Source organism: Labrus mixtus, chromosome 16, assembly GCF_963584025.1.
Source record: "Labrus mixtus chromosome 16, fLabMix1.1, whole genome shotgun sequence".
NCBI classification, from domain to species: Eukaryota; Metazoa; Chordata; class Actinopteri; order Labriformes; family Labridae; genus Labrus; species Labrus mixtus.
Window position 1 is genome coordinate 15,857,719 of NC_083627.1, and position 17,752 is coordinate 15,875,470.

The window sequence follows — 17,752 nt, forward strand, 5'->3', positions numbered from 1 at the left end:
GCTGTACTGTGAGAGTGGGGGAGAACATTTTGGCATGGTCACTGGACTCAGGAGAGGGCAAATGTGCCAGCACTGTTGGGCCATATGATAGCCAGCCATTGATGGCGCAAATACTGTTTTACATTCCCTGTCTTATGCTCATCAATTTGTTCTCCAGCCATTATCTCCTGGGGATACTTAATTTACCATCACTCTTCTATTCAGTTTGTGACAAAGTCTCTCCATACCTAAACCCGTTCACTGTCTCCACCATCCATTTTTCTCTGCTCTTTTACAACTCTCCTTTTGTAGCTCATGAAATAAGGTTAACTTCTGAAAAAGTATACATATCAATGCACACAGTTCTATTCATCTTTCGTGTGTGCATATCACATTTAAAATGACAATGCCACATTTAGTTGTCCCATACAAAATCCCAAATATTTGTAGTTTTACTGTTGCCACATTTCTATGTATATGGATGTATTCTTAGTTTATGTTGAACTTGGACGTACTTGTGGCTTTTATGCATTTCCCATTTTTCATTACCATGTCACTCTAGATTTAATGGATGATCATGACAGCCCCTGAAAATATGTACATTTCAACCATGGGAAGCATCTTGACATCTACAATTGGCTGATGGTCAAGATGTGACAAGCTTCTGCACACCTCACAAATATCGAGCTGTGCAGTTATTTGGTTTCGTAAGATGGTATAGCCATTTGAGTTTTCTGTTATTGTATACTGCTTTGCCTCTGCCAGTAGCAGCCACAAAATTGCTGGAGCTATGGAGAGAGTCAAGGTGAAGGGGAGAGTTTAGAGCCAGAGACTTCCCTTCAAGTGTGAAGAAATTGTCTTGTGTGGAATATCAATGCACTTCCTCATCCTTTCTTCTGTCTGCTGTCTACTTCCTGTCACTCCCACCTGTCACCCCTGTTGCCATCTCTCTCTTTCTTTATTGTCCACCCTCCCTCTGCACTTTCTCCCTCCCATCCTCACTTGTCACCTGTCATCCTCCTCATCTCCTTCTTCTCGCCCTTCTGTCGTGGTTTCCCTCCTATTCAAGTTCACACCTCACAAGTTCCCGCTCGTCCGTACACTACCTTGCCCTCCCTTGGGGGGGGTTGCAGTGGTGACAGGTAGGATGGATGATAGACAGGGCCTGGTGCCTCTGAGCTCCTCCACCCTTTCTTTGAAACACATATCTAGCAGGCGGCACACTAATGAATCCCACACCTCCCCGACACAGACGAGCACACATAAACACACAAAATATCATGAAGAATAATAGAGTGGATGTGTCATACGTTCCCTCATTTTCTAAGTATGTACTGTCGAGATGTACACACAACATTTTAAAGTATGTATTTTAACACAGGAATTGAAGTTGGTTATATCACATGATGCTGTATTTTTTATTTTAGCTCTAATGAACATATCAGACGCTAGGCAGGGGAATAATACTGTCAACACATTAAATGCATGCTTTGTTTTTTAATGGTCTCCTTAAAGCAGTGTTGAGGAGGGAAGAGATGCTTTGATTAACACAATTCTGAATTAATCAGAATTTAATCATCCCCCTCGCCCTACAGTATGTTGCTCTAGGTTGCATCACACACTCCACCCTGCTCTACACTGTCTGTAACAGTACTGTGGGGGGATTCACAATGATGAGTAATGTCTCGCTGGCCTGTAGGGGAAATAGAAGACAGAGGAACAATATGCTTTAACTCGTATCATATTTTCATGAATTTGGAAATATGCCCTTTGGCCCGTGGCAGGAACATAATTTAAGACCAAAAAAGCAAAACATAAAACAAATATGTTTATATATTTATGCCACAAAGCACAAAAGGTTCCTGGCAACACTTTCCACTAAGTTAAGCCTGTAAGGTGTTGTCAGACCGCAGGAACTTTTTCATAGTTAGAGGAACTGTTGGTACCCTCCCCCTTTTTTATTGATTCCACACCTATAAACTATTTTAGTTCCTATAACCCTGTTTAAAACAAACCTTTTTAGCTCCTGCTTAAGAGTAGACAATAGGGACTTTGGGGATGTAAGTGCATGGCGATAGGTCCAGAGATCAGTGTACGTTGATTGTTCAAACACAAGAGCCAGTTCAGTACCACCAACCACCATTTTTAAATCCAACAGAAAACGTTAGCAAATAATAGTAAATACAAGTTGGTATAATTTCCTAAAACCATTAAAATAGAAATAAAAGTCAGGGATTGTTGAGTGTTAATGCGGTTGCAATTTTCACTTGTCAAAGCAGATCATAAAAGTAATTCTTATTCTTAAAAAATCTCACACAACAAACACTCAGGTCCCACCACGGCATCCTGCATATTCGTGTTGTGTCGCGCATGTGGCGTTGCTCTAGCAACTGTTGGCCGGCTTATGTCACTTTAGGATTCTTATCAGTCATCACTATGGTGGTGTGAATGTAGACAGAAAACAGTCCCCATGGTGTGACGGTCTCAGGGAACTCTCTAGTTGATAGTTCCTCTCTAAAGGTCCCCAGAAATGTTGGGTCTGAAACACTTTATATGACACTTTGGAAGACGTTTCTTGCTAAATCATGACGTCTATCTCATGGTGATTATCAGTCAGTCATCAGCATCACTGTCACCATAATCTGTTTTCTAAGCAGTTTAGCATCTAGGTAATGATTTGGTTTAATTGATATCTGTAATAAGGTCTTCTTTTTTATGCAGTAAGGTAATGACAAATATGTCCATTCCAATCAACTGTTTTTTCTTTCTCTTGAAATTCTATAATTTCTCTCCCCATGTTTCCATAATGTTTATACACTTTTAGTTATCTCTGCACTGCACCTTTATGACTACCTTTTTATATTTTACATTTTCCACTTAGCTTTTGAAAACCTTCTCTTTTCTTTGCTCCCTGCAGCAGATGATGGGTGTGGTGGAACACTGCGGGGCCAGAGTGGAGTCATCACAACTCCCAATTACCCAGCTGAGTACAACAACAACGCCGACTGCACCTGGACTGTGCTCGCCGAGCCAGGAGATACCATTGCCCTGGTTTTCTCTGACTTCCAGCTGGAGGATGACTACGACCTACTGGAGGTCAGCGGCACTGAGGGCTCTTCACAGTGGTGAGTACTCAGCCTGCAGCGTTTTGTCTGGAGAGCAAGCTTAGCTAGGGCAGGCAGGGAAGAGGAGTCCGCTGGTGCACCACCTGCCCACAGGCACTTTAGCACATGAAGGAAAGAGCTGGATGAAGTATGGATGGGAGTGGTTAGGTGTCCAGTAGGTCCAGTGGAGTTGGAGGCTTGATATGTCTCTGGAGGAAAGCAGAGGAACCAGCATGTATCAAAACATAAGGGTTATCAAATAATGACTGCTATTTGAAGTATCTTTGAAATTGAAGTGTAAAATGTTGGCTAAAACGGTTTATATTTTAGATTTGGTTCATTGATTTTTTTCCTTTGAAGGAGTATCACTTGGTCTGTGGTTTAAATCGGAAATTTGATCACTCAATCTTGGTCACACATACTCTCCCGTTCTATCAATAACTCAGTCTCGCACTAACACACATGCTCAGCTCTAATGATGAAGAGGTAGGATATCCTGGTGTCAGTGTGGGTCTCTCACCATCTGTGGCAGCTCCTCCTCTCTCTGACAACTCTCTCAGCTCAGGAAGTAATTAGTGGGCTTGATTACCACCACCAGTATAGCGATGTTTCACCCACACTCGCATGCACTCAAACGCACATTCACAGTTGAGCCCATATGGGCACAAATGAACATGTGCTTCACACTTTCAGCCACACTTACATTTATTTATGCTAAGAACCTGTAAAAACAGTACCCTTTGTACTGTTGTACACCAGAGAGGTCACAGCTTTTTATTTTTCTATAAATTAAATAGAAAATGGTGGTTCAGTTTGAGGATCATGAAAGAGATGGACAGAACTGATAAACAGGAGAATCCAGGGGAAATTTGAAGATACAGCCACTTTTAGTTGGTAGAAAAGAAGGGACAAGGCTGGGGTAGCACTGGCTCAGCATTTCGATACCATAGGCATAGACAGAGAAGGAGACGAGCAGAAGACAGCTGAAAGAAGAAACATGTTCATGAAGAATGTATGCAAAGTCGTCATGGTGTGTGTAATGGCCCCAGATTTTTTTTGTCATCTCAACCCATTCATTCCAGAGTTTGCTAAACAAATGTCAACAAGATTTTGATTGACTGTGACCAGTTTTAAAACTGTAGCTGGACATCTTCGAATTTCTGCTTTCCCAACTATGTTGATCGCTTCCCGGACTGCCGCAGGCGGAAGCCTGACTATGCACCTCAAGCACATTCTACAATTTGTCATCAGCTTCTTTTCTTCTTTTTCATGTGGGACACTTAAATCTCTACTGAGTCTGTCGTCTTTGTAGCAATTGTTGCCTGGGGCGCCTACGTTGGTGCACCTGAGGCATGGCTGCACTGTCTTAGAGAACAAGTGAGAACAGTGCAAAATAAGTGCCTACAAAAAAAGGGAAAAGGGCCATTGGCAGGCAATGCAGAGTGAAAGTCACAGTTGATCATGCACATTGCAAGGAAAGGCAGTGCAGGGGACGGAGGACACATTGCAGACATGCTGGCTCGCCTCTTTTGTTATTATTTTTTTCTGGTCATGCTGGCTTGTGTTACTGACAAAGTGTTGACTTTAAAAGTGCTTGCTGTTTTTCTCGCAACAGCTGACCAGCCCTTTTTCAACACAATAACTTGATCTCTGAGGTCTCTAAGTAGTTGGGTATCCATAATTTTAGGGCTAGCAGGGAGGAGAAAGGACAGACAAGGGGAGTGACAGGGTCAAACAGTAAGAACCAGCAGACACCAAAGGAGAGCAGTGGAAAGGAGGGCAGGACCTTTTGGAGGAGAGGATGCATGTGGAAGTGAGGAACTAGATGGATGGCTGGAGGGAACCTGACCTCCCAGCTGGTGGATAATTAGAGGGGTCAGGCAGAGCACTATAATGGTGCTGACCTAAAGCACACATCCTCTCAGTGCATGGCTCAGTGAGCCCTCTACTCAGTAGGGCTAGCAGTCTGTGCTGTCTCTTTCTCTTTCACAGTATTGGATAATTGGACTATAATGTAATATAATTACAGTTTTTTATTAAAGAGATAAGTTATGGCAAGGTTAAAAAGTGCTGTTTCCCATGTTCAGGTTTGCTGTCAATGTTGAGTTAGTATTAACAATAGGGAAAGGCTGTGGAAAAAGGCAACTTATTACAACGTCAACTTTGTATTAACCTAAAGGGACTTCTTCAATATTGCTTTGCCCAGGGGAAAACATTACTCACCAATTGTCTGTTTGCATCCTGATTGATTTTCCTCTCAACCAACATCCATTTAAAGGCAATAATTCCTGATGCTCGTCAATTGTAAGATGCTCATGCACCCGCTTGCTACTAAGTGGATCTGACAGCTATTTGACTTGTGATATTCTTGTTGTTCCAATTGTTTTGCGTAGCACCCAGATGCATTATCATCAATGAGGAGTGCGCTCTTGTGATCGTGGAAGCAACTCTTGCAGCTATATGCTACTTACAGTATTGTTTTAAATAAGCACCCGAATCGTCTGTGAAAAGCACTCTGTTTTGGCCACACTCCCTTAGTTCTATCAAAAAAATTGCATTATTCAGAAATATTGCTCCATCACAATTCAGTGATTGCACCATTTTTCAGTGTTCCAAACTTAAGTCCTTATTTTGTGTTCTGATAACTTTTGCAAACTCCCTGTCCCATGAGGGTTGTCTTTCTTCTTGTCTTTTTCATATACCTTGCTGACAACACAAAGCTCCCTATATGCAACTTATGTCTTGCTGTTTAGAGATCTGATAGCCCGATTAGATTTGATCCCTCTAGGATTCCTCTCATCCTCCCGTTCTCTCTCGTCTCTTTAACCCCTTACCCCATGGACAAGAGACACTGATATTTACCAAGCACATGGATTATCTCAGTACTCCTAAAATGTGTCATCTTGTCCAGACCTGAGGGGTGAGATGGAAAGAGATAAAGAGTTGTTGGAAGAGTGCAGAACACTAGATATATATCGATTGGCTCTTACGTTGACTCACCAGAGACTGAGTGAACAGTATCCCAAACAGCTTTTTAAGTCCAGGGGTTGTTTTCTCTTGTTTCTGATGGGAGTTACAAACTCTTGAGTGCGTTTCATTGTTGTGGAGATGAATGCCTCATCTTCTATTTTTATGTTTTCAAAGAGATCTGTAAAGTTTTTGTTTTTTTTTCATGTTGGGGCTCACGAGATATAAGTTTGAGTTTAATGCCTCCTCAGATTCAATTCTAATTACCTTAGATGATCTATTGTTGGAGCTGTGTTCATTTGTGTGTGCATATGCACACAAAATGTAAGTGTGCATATTTATACTTTTGTATAAATATTGTAGTTGTATGTAGGAAGTTTTGAATAGAGTATTGGCAGCTCATGCAGGGGTGCGTTGCTTATTTCTTGCTTTTAAATGGCTGCTGTGTGATGGTGGAGTGGGCGTGTGTGAACACTGAATACATATTTTTATCTGTATCACATGTAACAGACTGTTTCTGGCAGCTCAGTGTAATGGAATACGTTTTTGCTTTGCAGCTTTACTGGTAACTCACCACGTCACTCAGTACACTAGTCACCTTAAGGATGGTCCGTCTCTTTGGTTTCTCACCCTCTGGCCTTTTCTCTTTTTTTGTCTTTCTCTCTCTATTCTATAAGTGGTGCTCCAATCCTAAAACCCACAAACAAATCATCTCAAATAAAAGTAAACTACATGTTCTTGTGTTAAGTGAAGTTTTCCAGATTCTAAGATTGTGAGACACAGCCAAAGTTATGTCCATGGTAGAAGACTTGTTTTGATTTGTGCATTCACAAACACCGAAGTTAGCTTGTTTGTTGCAAAATAACTACACAACTTTACTTCTAAACTTTACAATGGAGGAGGCTCATGCGGCTGATGTGAGGGATGGTAATGAAGCACTGACGCGCGTCAAGGATCCATCACGTCAAAGATGGTAACCAAAAAAATAAAAGTCCCCCGATCATTCTGAGAGGTGGTTTATATAGCTGTCGCATCTATCACATCCTCTTACCTTGCTGGATCTAGAGCTGTCTCCTCTCTGTTTCTTTCGGTTTTACATGTCCTGTCTTTGTCTGCCTAGGCCCTATATACTCTTCTACCACTTTACCTTTGAGTGTTAGCCAGCCTGCAGGTGACTTCAGACCTGTTGGCTTTTCTGTTGGATGGATATAATGTATATACACATTTTATGTAGCTACATACTGTATAGTGTGTTAAACTAAACATTGACAGATTCATCTGAATACTTGATTTAGAAAAACCTTTTAGTTGCTTGTCCAGGTCTTAACCAGGTCTACCAAATTTAGTTTGACTTTGCCCAATAGTTATCAAAACGCTCAGCTGTGCTGTTTTTTAAGGCCTGCTTTCCCATTCTTCACTTACTTCTTTGTTTTTGCAGTGTCAGCTTTATATACCTGAAGCCATAGTTTGGCTTATCAGCCTGTGCCCAACCAGTGGATCAATAGCTGTCTTAGTCAGTCTCTCCACCATGGCCCCCTTAAATTGTGTTTGTTTGAGTCAGGATTTATTAACAGCAGCACTTGGTTGAGCGCTCAATCTGCAATGTGCCATCGATCAAAACTTCAGTTATGATGAACCTTTGCGCCACCCTACAAGAAATACTCCAGCTGAGCATTATCTCCAACACCTGGTGCCTGCTGCAGACTGGCTCACCCCAGCACTCCACACTTTGTTACTCGAACTGTCACATTGCTCAAGCTAAGAGCCGGAGAGGAGGAGGGACATGGAGTGTACAGAGCAAGGTTAGAGAAAAAGGGCCCAAGCTCACCAATGTGTTCTATCAACCGTTTAAGCCAGTAGTGTTTTTACTCAAGGTGATAATTACATGTCATTAACTGATTGTCTGTCTTATGTTAATAAACAGCAGCTGCAGCAGTTTACTGGGCATTATTTAGTCTAAGCTACAAAAGAGTTCCCCAGAGGCGAGCAGTGTGCAAGTAAGCAAGTCTAGCCATGTGTTAACCCCCCAAACCCCCTAAACCCAGTGAGAGCGGAGTACATGTAGAGGTTAGAGGTAATGGCCCACATCATGATGCCCTGACTGGCTGTCTCTTTAGTTGTGTTTACTAAGCCGTGCACCTGTGGGATCCAATCTGTCCCCTTTAACAATCCCACAATGGTGCTGGAACTTTGAAACTTAAGTCATGTCTATTTATTTTAAGCTGCTATTCTGGAGTATATTTATGTCAATTAGAAAATACATAGGCAAATAATCCCCTTATCCAAGTGTTTTTCTACTGTTTTTCTAACAGAATTAAACTCCAATTTATACCCTTAAGGACACTAGAGCACGGGAATGGGTTTGTCCTCCTTCTAAAAAGCGTCATCTGTTCTCTTATGTCACGTGTTTAATTATATTTCAAGAGGTGTTCGGTAACTGTTGATGCTTTAAGGCCATGGACCAGTGCAGTAAAAACCATAATCAATCACTTGTTCCCTGTGTCTTTCATCATCTTGTGTTTATGAAAACAATATTTCAACACTGTTTGTTCCGCAGCCTCCACTGATGCTTAATCTCACAGCTCCCTTTGATTCCTTAATTTACTTCCTGGGTCAAGTGCTGCTAACTTAAAGAAGCCGGCTCAAGAGATTTATGTTCTGGTGTGATCAAAAGAGAATGCTGGCTTCATGGAAATTAATTTTTAGTGCCTTGCTTGGACAACATCACTGTTTTCTGCCAGATCTCTATAACTTTAACCTTGATCTTTCTTTAATATTATGATTGGGGTGATAACACTAAACTTCACAAACTTGTGTCACACCAGGCGATTAATCATTCATTCAGGAATTAACATAATGAGCTTATGTCCTAAAATAGAAAAATAATATTTTAGTCAACCTGTGTTTGACAGCTTACTTGTTTTTTGTAGAAGTTGTTGACTAATGATGACAATGATATGAAATTCAAGGACAGAGAAATCAAATCATGGGAGCATTATTTTTTATTAGGCTACACAACATGTTATGTGATTGTTATTACAATATGACATTCACAATAAGCTTGTTGCAAAAGTCTGAATTTATCCCATCAATATGGAAATTAGAGACATGTTACAAACATAACGAATGTGTAAAACATGAGAAACAGCAGAAAGACATGAGACTGTGTGTTATGCCTTTTTCATATATTTATATATTTTTTTTATTTCAATTCATATCCTGAAATTATCATCCCACATTGCATATTTCTCTGACAGCCTGCAGACCTAATCATGATAATACATCACTTTTTTTTTGTATGTCAATCTGATGTATTGAAAAGCAAATCAAAGTGAATGTTAGGGTGTATCATTTCTTTTGGAGTTGGTCTATGCTGCAGTAACAGTAGAACATGTGTCCCTGAGCATCTGCCTCGGGTGGACTGAGATTTCACTGTCTGATCTGGGTCACTGCTCCACCACAACTCAACCTCTTCCTATAACCTCCCTTTTTTTATATACTTGCAGATACAAACAATGGGCTTAAACACAAACTGGACAAGTAATTTAACTAGACAACATCAACTCGGGGCGTTGAATAATTCTCCTTATTCCACATGCAAACCAGCTTGCTTTTGTTAACTCCAAGCTCTATTGTGATATTAGTTAATTGATCTGCTGTTTGCACACAATAGCAGATGTTGCTCTTCAATAGAATCAACACAAAAGACTAGAACAACAATTATTTGTTATTATTACAACTTTTTTTTTTTTGAAATACAAAAACCTGAAATAAATTCAGGTTTGAATGGAGTTCATTGAGTCTCAGTGGTTGACTCATTCCTGACTCTTGGGAACATGCATTGAAGGATTGCACAGCAGACAATACAGACTGAGTCATTCTCACATTTAAGGACACACTACTTGCACAGTTTTCCTCTCCATGCGTTGAGACTCATGATCATTCATATAATTTCACAGTATGTATGGGTCGGAAAGCTCATGTTTGTGCAGTGTAATGAAATAAGAGAAGAGGGATCAGAGCAGAAAGAGAAGGGAACCCTCAAGGTGAAATAAAGCAAGGACTTGCTTGCTGCTTGATAGTGTAATATATCTTAATGTGCTTTTGGACAGCAGGACAGATTGTGTGGGCACCTGTGAGTTTGTACAGTATGTATTCACTCTTCACCTGTTACTGGTTGTGAGATGTGGCAGTACAATACCTCTCCTCTTCTCATTCATCAGACAGAGGCTGCCTTTTTTTGAATGAGGTGACATTAGGCCAACTTCAATATATTTACAGAGGAACCTTCATGAACCCGGTGAATGTGCCTTGACCGACAATTAAAGGCCAACAGCAGCACAGCAGTGTGCTGCCATAAAAACTCTTCTCAACTACATAAATAAACACAGCGAAGCAAAGGGTGACAGGGAATGGCAGCCCTCACCGTACAAAGCCTTAGCTGTACTGCCAAACAAACAGCTTAGAGGGACACAGTGTTTTGATTTAAAACCTTTTAAGGGATAGTTTGGACTATGGCAGAAATTAGGGCTGAATGATGTTGGGAAAAACTGACATTCCGATATATTCTCATGTATTTTCTATTGAAATCATCGGTTTTATTATTTGGGCCTTTAAGTCGTTTTCTGATTTTAAAACTAAACCTCATTATACTTCGATGGCACACTGAGTCCAGCCCTCTGATAGACGCTCTCCCACTATACTCAGAAGTATACCATTAACTTGTTGAGAGAGAACAGGAGGAGCCAAACATTTCATCATAAACTTCACAAAGAAACTTTTGGTTTACAATTGGGTTACATGTGTCATCAACCATTTGAACGATGTTCAAAGTGATGTTGAGTTTTTATGATCAGCCCAGTAATAGTAATTTCTGAAAAGATCATATCACTAAAGGTGACATCAGTATAATGACTTCTATTGTATTCATAAGTGTAGTGGTAAAATAATCAAGGAAAACGAGAAAACTGTTCTCTGATGAAAAAGAAAAAAAAACGTCAGTGTGGCACCATGACAGGCTTCAGGTCACATTTTTGGCATCACATCACACATTCTGTGATATAACTTTTGAACATGCACACATCGCAATTGCGATGGTGAAATTATATATCGTTCAGCCCCAGAACAAATTCACAACCTTTAGAACTGTATGAACCAAAATACTTTGTATAGACCGCCCACCATGTCCTGAAAAATGATTTTTCGTTGTATCCAGTGAAGAGATCAAACTTTTAGCCCACAAATGCCTTCTTAAATTTGTTCAAATTTATCGTTTTTGTGTAATATTACCGTAATATTGTGTATATATTAACTTATTGACTTTAGCCATCTCTTTTATTCGTCCAAAAAATTAAGTAAATATCAAGTGGTTCATGATAATCTAAAATTAACCAAAATGTTATTCAATGACATTGTTTAACTTCTTTTTTGTATCTAGCACTGATTTGTTTTTTTGTGTCTTGTAGGTTGAACTGAATTAAAAAATGAATAAAACAATGAATCATTTCATCAAAGGCTGGAGCTCTCCAGGAGTCCATTCAGCTAAAGTGATACAGTGGTTAGATGTTAGGTGTTCCAGTAGAACCCCTGTGTAAGTGGGTTTTTGTTTGGTTGAGATTTTTGGAGAGTGCCAGAGAGGTGTCAGCATCATATTGATCTCACAGCACTGCAATCTGTCTTAATCCCACTTTCATGGCAGACAGAAAGAGGGGGAGGAATATACTGGTGTGTCATCTGTAGTGACAGGGCTGTGTCAAGGCACTTTTAACAGTTGTGCAGTTTTTTTGTAATTGGAGTTATCTAAATCTGGAACTTTTTTTCTGTTGTTGAAGTCTTTCAATCACTAGGTGTTGATACAAAAATACTCCCCTATCATTCACATTCCTTTTCCTTCAAATGCATTTGTATTTACTTATTATTTATCTCACACACATACATACACACATGAATACATTTCACACAGAACATTTTCAGATCTAAACCTTTTTTTCCCTGAATTCAAATCAATCTTTATGCACCAATTTATAGTTATGATTCAGTCTCATGTCCTCTTTCTTTCTGTTAAATCTATTTCAGTGTTCATCAGGCAAATATATACAATTTGTCTGCATGCCGGTGTCCCCGATCACTTGAGCCAGGTCAGGATGAAGTAGTGGCGAGGCTCTCTGAAGTTAGCTATCTTTTTTATATGGTTATGAAATATTTTTGCATTGTAAATAAAATTGAGGTCTCAACTTCGATGTGCCTTTTCTGATAAAGCACACAAAGTAGTTTGTTTGATAACCCCTGACTTTTAAAGCTGTGTTTTTTTCTCTTTTACTTTATGCCCCTTTTTTTAATTTGGTTGACTCTGCTTGATCACTTGATTCCATTAGTAGAGCTTTTAACTTTGAAGGGTATCTCTATTTATTTTAGAGGTGAAGAAAAATACATTTTACTCCTTGACTGTGCTATAAATAGAACCATCAGAGCGAGGCGGATAAATAGTGTTGCTGAGGGATTATTCTGCCTTTTCTTCTTTTAGCGTGGAAGCTGTGGGGAGGGAATGTGAGGGTTGGCTATTGGCTACACCAAAGCTAATACATTTAGTTCCTCTGTAGCATCCTTCTTTTTTATACAGTGAGCTGACAGTCTTCCTTAGGACTTCTCTGTGCTACTTATCTTTTTGTTCCAGTTCATTATAGGATATACCATTCTCTAGTTATTAATCTTTGTTTCATTCTTCATTACAATGCTTCCCCTGGCAGCACACCCTTCCTTCAGGATCTGTAATTGGCCTGCTCTATATAGTATTTATCCTTTCATTAGTACTTCTTAAAGGTGTTTAAAGTGGCTTCCATTGTATGGAATGCCTTATTGCTCTGTCTAGTTGCTTGGTTACTGTTCAGTGTTTCCTGCAGGAAGTTTTCCAGTTAAGTTGATAGCTGGCATGTCTTTATTACTATTTTACAATATGGATATGAGAAATACAAATAATCATAATATAAGCAGCTGATACCTGCATGGTAAATAAATACAGATGGAGTGAGATGAAACTGAGAAAAATTGGGTTTCTGCAGAGTGTGTGCGGCCCAAACTATGTAAGCGTGATCAAAACCGAGCATCCAACAGCATCTGGAGCTGCTGATGGGTCTCATATAGAGATGCAGGTGGATGCCAACAATTTACCCCCCCACCCCCTACAACAGTAGTAAAGGTGGAGGACACGTTATGTTAAGGCGGCCACCTCAATTATAAAGCACTGCGGGAAAAACATTGCTGTCCTCCTCACCCACCTCACACTGAAATAACGAGAACACCCCAATTCAAATCAGGGGTTTCTTCCTGTATTCAATGCATTTAAAGGGATTCTTATGTAAATTTAGCAGTTTTCTTCTCTCACATTTTGTTCCATCGTTGCCTCATTTTGCCCCTGTGCTGTGTACTAGCTTCCAACCCTTGGCCTGGTTAGTGCTCAGGAAGCCCGACAGCAGATTAGCTCAGGCTTTAGCTGTGGTCCTGACATCAAAGGTGCAAGGAGAGAGGAGGGGGACAGCAGAGGAGCAGAGACACAGGACAGCAAATGTTGGCACCGATATGGAAGGGGTGATAGGAGGACATGGAACAAAGCTGAGCAGGACAACTAGAGGATGAAGGACTCCAGAGACAGGAGGGTTGAGACTGATGCACTGTTTGACACAGTAGCTAGGACAATGAATATAGAAGACATGAAATAATGGGTAGAGGGTATTCAGATCAAAACAAGGTCACATGGTCAATGATTTGAACTTCTTTTTTATAATCTAATAACAGCTATTAAGAGGTTAAAGATTACAAAATGTTACAGAATTTTGGTTAGTGCATCTTTCCTCCTAAGCAGATTTAGATGATGAATTATTAATATTTAACAGTTTAACTTAAGTCCTGTGGGGTAATATATAGTGATAAAAAACATAATGATCCTGTGGGGTAAATGTCATCATCATAGTATTGAAAGACTACAGTCACTTACTTCCAGGTTCACAGGTACAATAGTATCAGTTACATTTGACTTTACTGTCTTTTTAAAATAAACTATATAATGTGTCCATGCGCTAACTAACTTTGTAAATAATCGTTGTGTACAAATATTGTCATCTTAAGGTTATGGGAACCTTAACTGGAAAGATAGCTTTCATTGATTTGGCTTCTACTGATATACGGTAAGCCAGTAAGATCATAAAGGTCGTTATTGATCGTCCTTTAAGTCTCCTCTTAGCCAGCAGCCTGCACAGAACATTGCAACAATTATACATCCCAATCATTGTATTACTCTTCACTAAAACGTGCCATTTAAATATGAAGTGGGGGTAATCATAAAAACTGAACTCTTAATTGATCATAGAGCAAATGTGAGGGAGTCCAGCGCTCTAATTACCCAAACTTTGTTTACTCTACTGCTCCCTGTTACAAGCTGCCTAAATACCAAGATCCATAAATAAAAACAAATCTCCTTATTTCATGACTTTTATAACCACTGGCTAGGTCTGGACTGCAGAAGTTAAACTTTTCCACCTTACTGCACTTTATCTCTGTGTCACTGGACCACCGCTCCTGCCTCTCTGGCTCGTGGCTGCTATAGACTCAAGAGGCCAGCCTACTCAGCGTCATCTATAGGTGCACTCGTCATTGGGATTACAAGAATTTAAGGGAAATAATAGGACAAATATAATGTAATGTATCTATTTGAGCGGGGAAAGGTACATTACATTATGAAAACAAATATTTAAATACTTTGCAGTTTTGGGCACAACCCTCTGACTGTTTATGATCTCTGGGAAAGTTAATAGCTGAAATTAGCTTAGCATTTAGCATAATACATTGAATCAACCAGGACCCAGCTGGTTGACATAAGACAGACATATTCCAAATTTAGCCTTAAAATGGTTAAATTCACCCAGCCAATATATTTTACAAATAATGGAAATCAAATTGGGATGTAAAGTGTAATATCTCAATTGACTCCCCTACACACCAGACCTGGCTTGTGATTGATTTGTCAGAACACTTCTGAACAACAACTATAGTGGGTGAAAACCAGGTCACTTGTTGCCTGTTCATGCATCTATGAACACAGAGTAAACCAAGTTAACTCTGATAAAAAGGGGAAGAGTAGACTTCCATAAGATACTGTTGCATTGTTTTTACAAAAAAAACATCCAGCTCTACAGTAGTTGTCACTTGATTCAGGTAATGGATGACAGTCACTCTTAGCATTCACCCTCCCCTTAGGCAGCCCTCGCTCTACCAACCAGGCGTGCGCTCACAGAAGTGGTGAATATGAGGCTAATTATCAAGCACACACACCGCTGCTTAGGGAGATCTGTGGCAGATCCCCAGACAGCGAAAGTGTGAACATAAAGTCACACAGAGATGGATGCACTCCTTCACACAACCACACACATTTCAGATACATTCTGTGGGAGGATATTTGGGTGCTCACAGGCAGGGCATTAAAGTCATACCATTTATTTAGCTGCAGCTAATTGAGTCCAGAGGGATTATTTGTTGTTATTGTAACTTTCTTTATGAGCAAAGACAGAGCGGTGAAAGACAAAACTTTAACTGAACACATCTTAGCAACAGCATTATGTTTGCATTTTAGCCCTCCATCTCTACAGCTTTACTTCCTGTGTCAACTTAACAGGCATATATTACAAAAAAATAAAACTACATTTGTTGTCTGCTATTGTACTGTTGTAAAAAAATTGAAAACAATACAAATGTTGGTCATAAAAAAAAACAACTACATTCTCATATTTAGATTTTAAGCGATCTCTATAAAGCAGCTTCATTGGCAAATTTATGTCGATGATTTTATTTTTAACCTGAGAGCACAAATAAAATTCCTGCCATTGAAATACAGTACCTGTCATCGGTGGTTAATGATCTCCGTGGGGTATTACTTTGGGATGTCATTTCATTACGAGATGTATCATTAGTCTTTGTCTTGACAGTGCAAAGGCTCATGTTTTGCTCACAGTGATAAAATGCCTTTTGATTACCTTCAAACGAACGTCTGGTATTGTCATCGTGTTTATCTTTACACATCATCTAAAGACATGGCCCTTGTTTTGCAACTCACAATATCAATAAATGGAAAAGGAGGCAATTTAAGAGTGTTACTGTGAGAATATTTTGGATTAGGAAATTAGTGGACTAGCAAACTTGTTTCTGCTGTGTCAAAGATAGTATTCCCTATCCCCCCCCCCTTGTTTTCGGACTCATGGAGGGGCTTTTAGTGTGAAGTTGTTAGCAGGGTTGTTGCGTTCAGGTTTTTAACTTAAGTAACATCAAGAACAGTGGTTCTCAACTGGTACAGCCTCATGACCCACCACCAGCTCCTTCATGAAAAGTCACGACCCATACCATTTATTTAATGAAAAAATTGCACAGTTTGGACCTCAGACAGTACAACACGTGTGGCGGAAACAAAGAAACGGAACAAAACACTCTTATAAACATAAAAATCTCTTTATAGACTTTTTGACACAATATTATTTCCTGCCACATATTTGCAACCCACTGAAAACGGCTCACCGTCTAACTTTTGGCTCTCTGGTAAGAAAAAAGAGCTTCAGTCAAATAAGCCAGAAGATATAAAAACATTAAACAAATCAGTCAATTTTGTATTCACATATGCCTTCTGTCCAACAGACATCATTCCTTTGTGGGTTTTTTTCTTCCTCGTACACTGGATGTCTCTCGAAAATATTTAAATGGGTAGCTTGAGTCATACGATGAGTTAAATAATCACAGTTGGTATTAAAATGCTAGCTAATTTAACAAAGGCAGGCATCATACTCAAAGACAATATCATATCTTCAAGTTCACTTCAAGTGTCTGCTGACTTCCTTCATCTCTCTCTCTGACATATCATAGGTTTTTTTCTAGTTTGTTTCCAAAACACAGAAATCTAATTTAAAAGCAATTTTGCCTTAAATAATATCATGGATTACTCTTGGCGGAATATGTTGGGCACATATTAACCAGGGCTGTTCAGTGATTCAACATTTTATCGCGATTAATCGCTATATTTCAATAGTTAATAGCGGTTAATCACATTTGTAATCGCATGATTGAAAAATACAAATTGTTAGGCTTTTATTTTGAAATGTTCCACTGTCTTCAGCTTAAAGTACCTAACTTGCTGTTTAAATTCAACCCAGCCTTCATTTGGAAAAATAAGTAAGGACCCTCTGGTAGATAAAAGGTATGGAAACAGCTACAGTAAGAGGAACGGTAAAAAAGTGAAATATTTGATCTCATGGTGGATATTACTTTTGACTCATCAGCTTAGCTCTCTGGGAGTTTAAAAAAATAAATAAATTAGACATTCGGGGATGCAGCAGTGTCCTTCTTTTCCATCACTGTGACTACAGGGAGACACTGCAAGGCTTATCCACAGCACACCGGCACAAAATAGCATGCGATTAATCATAATTAAAAATAATACATGCATTCATTCCAGACATTAATAAATCACGATTAACTAGTTAATGCTGACAGCCCTCATATTAATAATCTAAATATTCAGTGTTGTTGTAGTTGTTGTTAGACATATTTCTGCACAGATGTTACACATTAAACACTTTAAACACTTTTAAATAGAATAAATAGAGTAAGCTCCTGTTTTTTTGCACCTCCATCCCAAAGAGAAGTTCTCCTGACCATTTGGTCTTCTT

At 39.4% G+C, this 17,752-nt stretch overlaps 1 protein-coding gene across 1 annotated transcript in view; it reads left to right on the forward strand.

The window, feature by feature from the left end:
• csmd2 (CUB and Sushi multiple domains 2) overlaps positions 1 to 17,752 on the forward strand; it is a 220,753-nt gene that overhangs the window by 70,717 nt on the left and 132,284 nt on the right. The window contains exon 5 of the mRNA XM_061060012.1: positions 2,897 to 3,104. Coding sequence (XP_060915995.1) covers positions 2,897 to 3,104 — 208 coding nt within the window. The remainder of the gene's footprint in view (positions 1 to 2,896; positions 3,105 to 17,752) is intronic.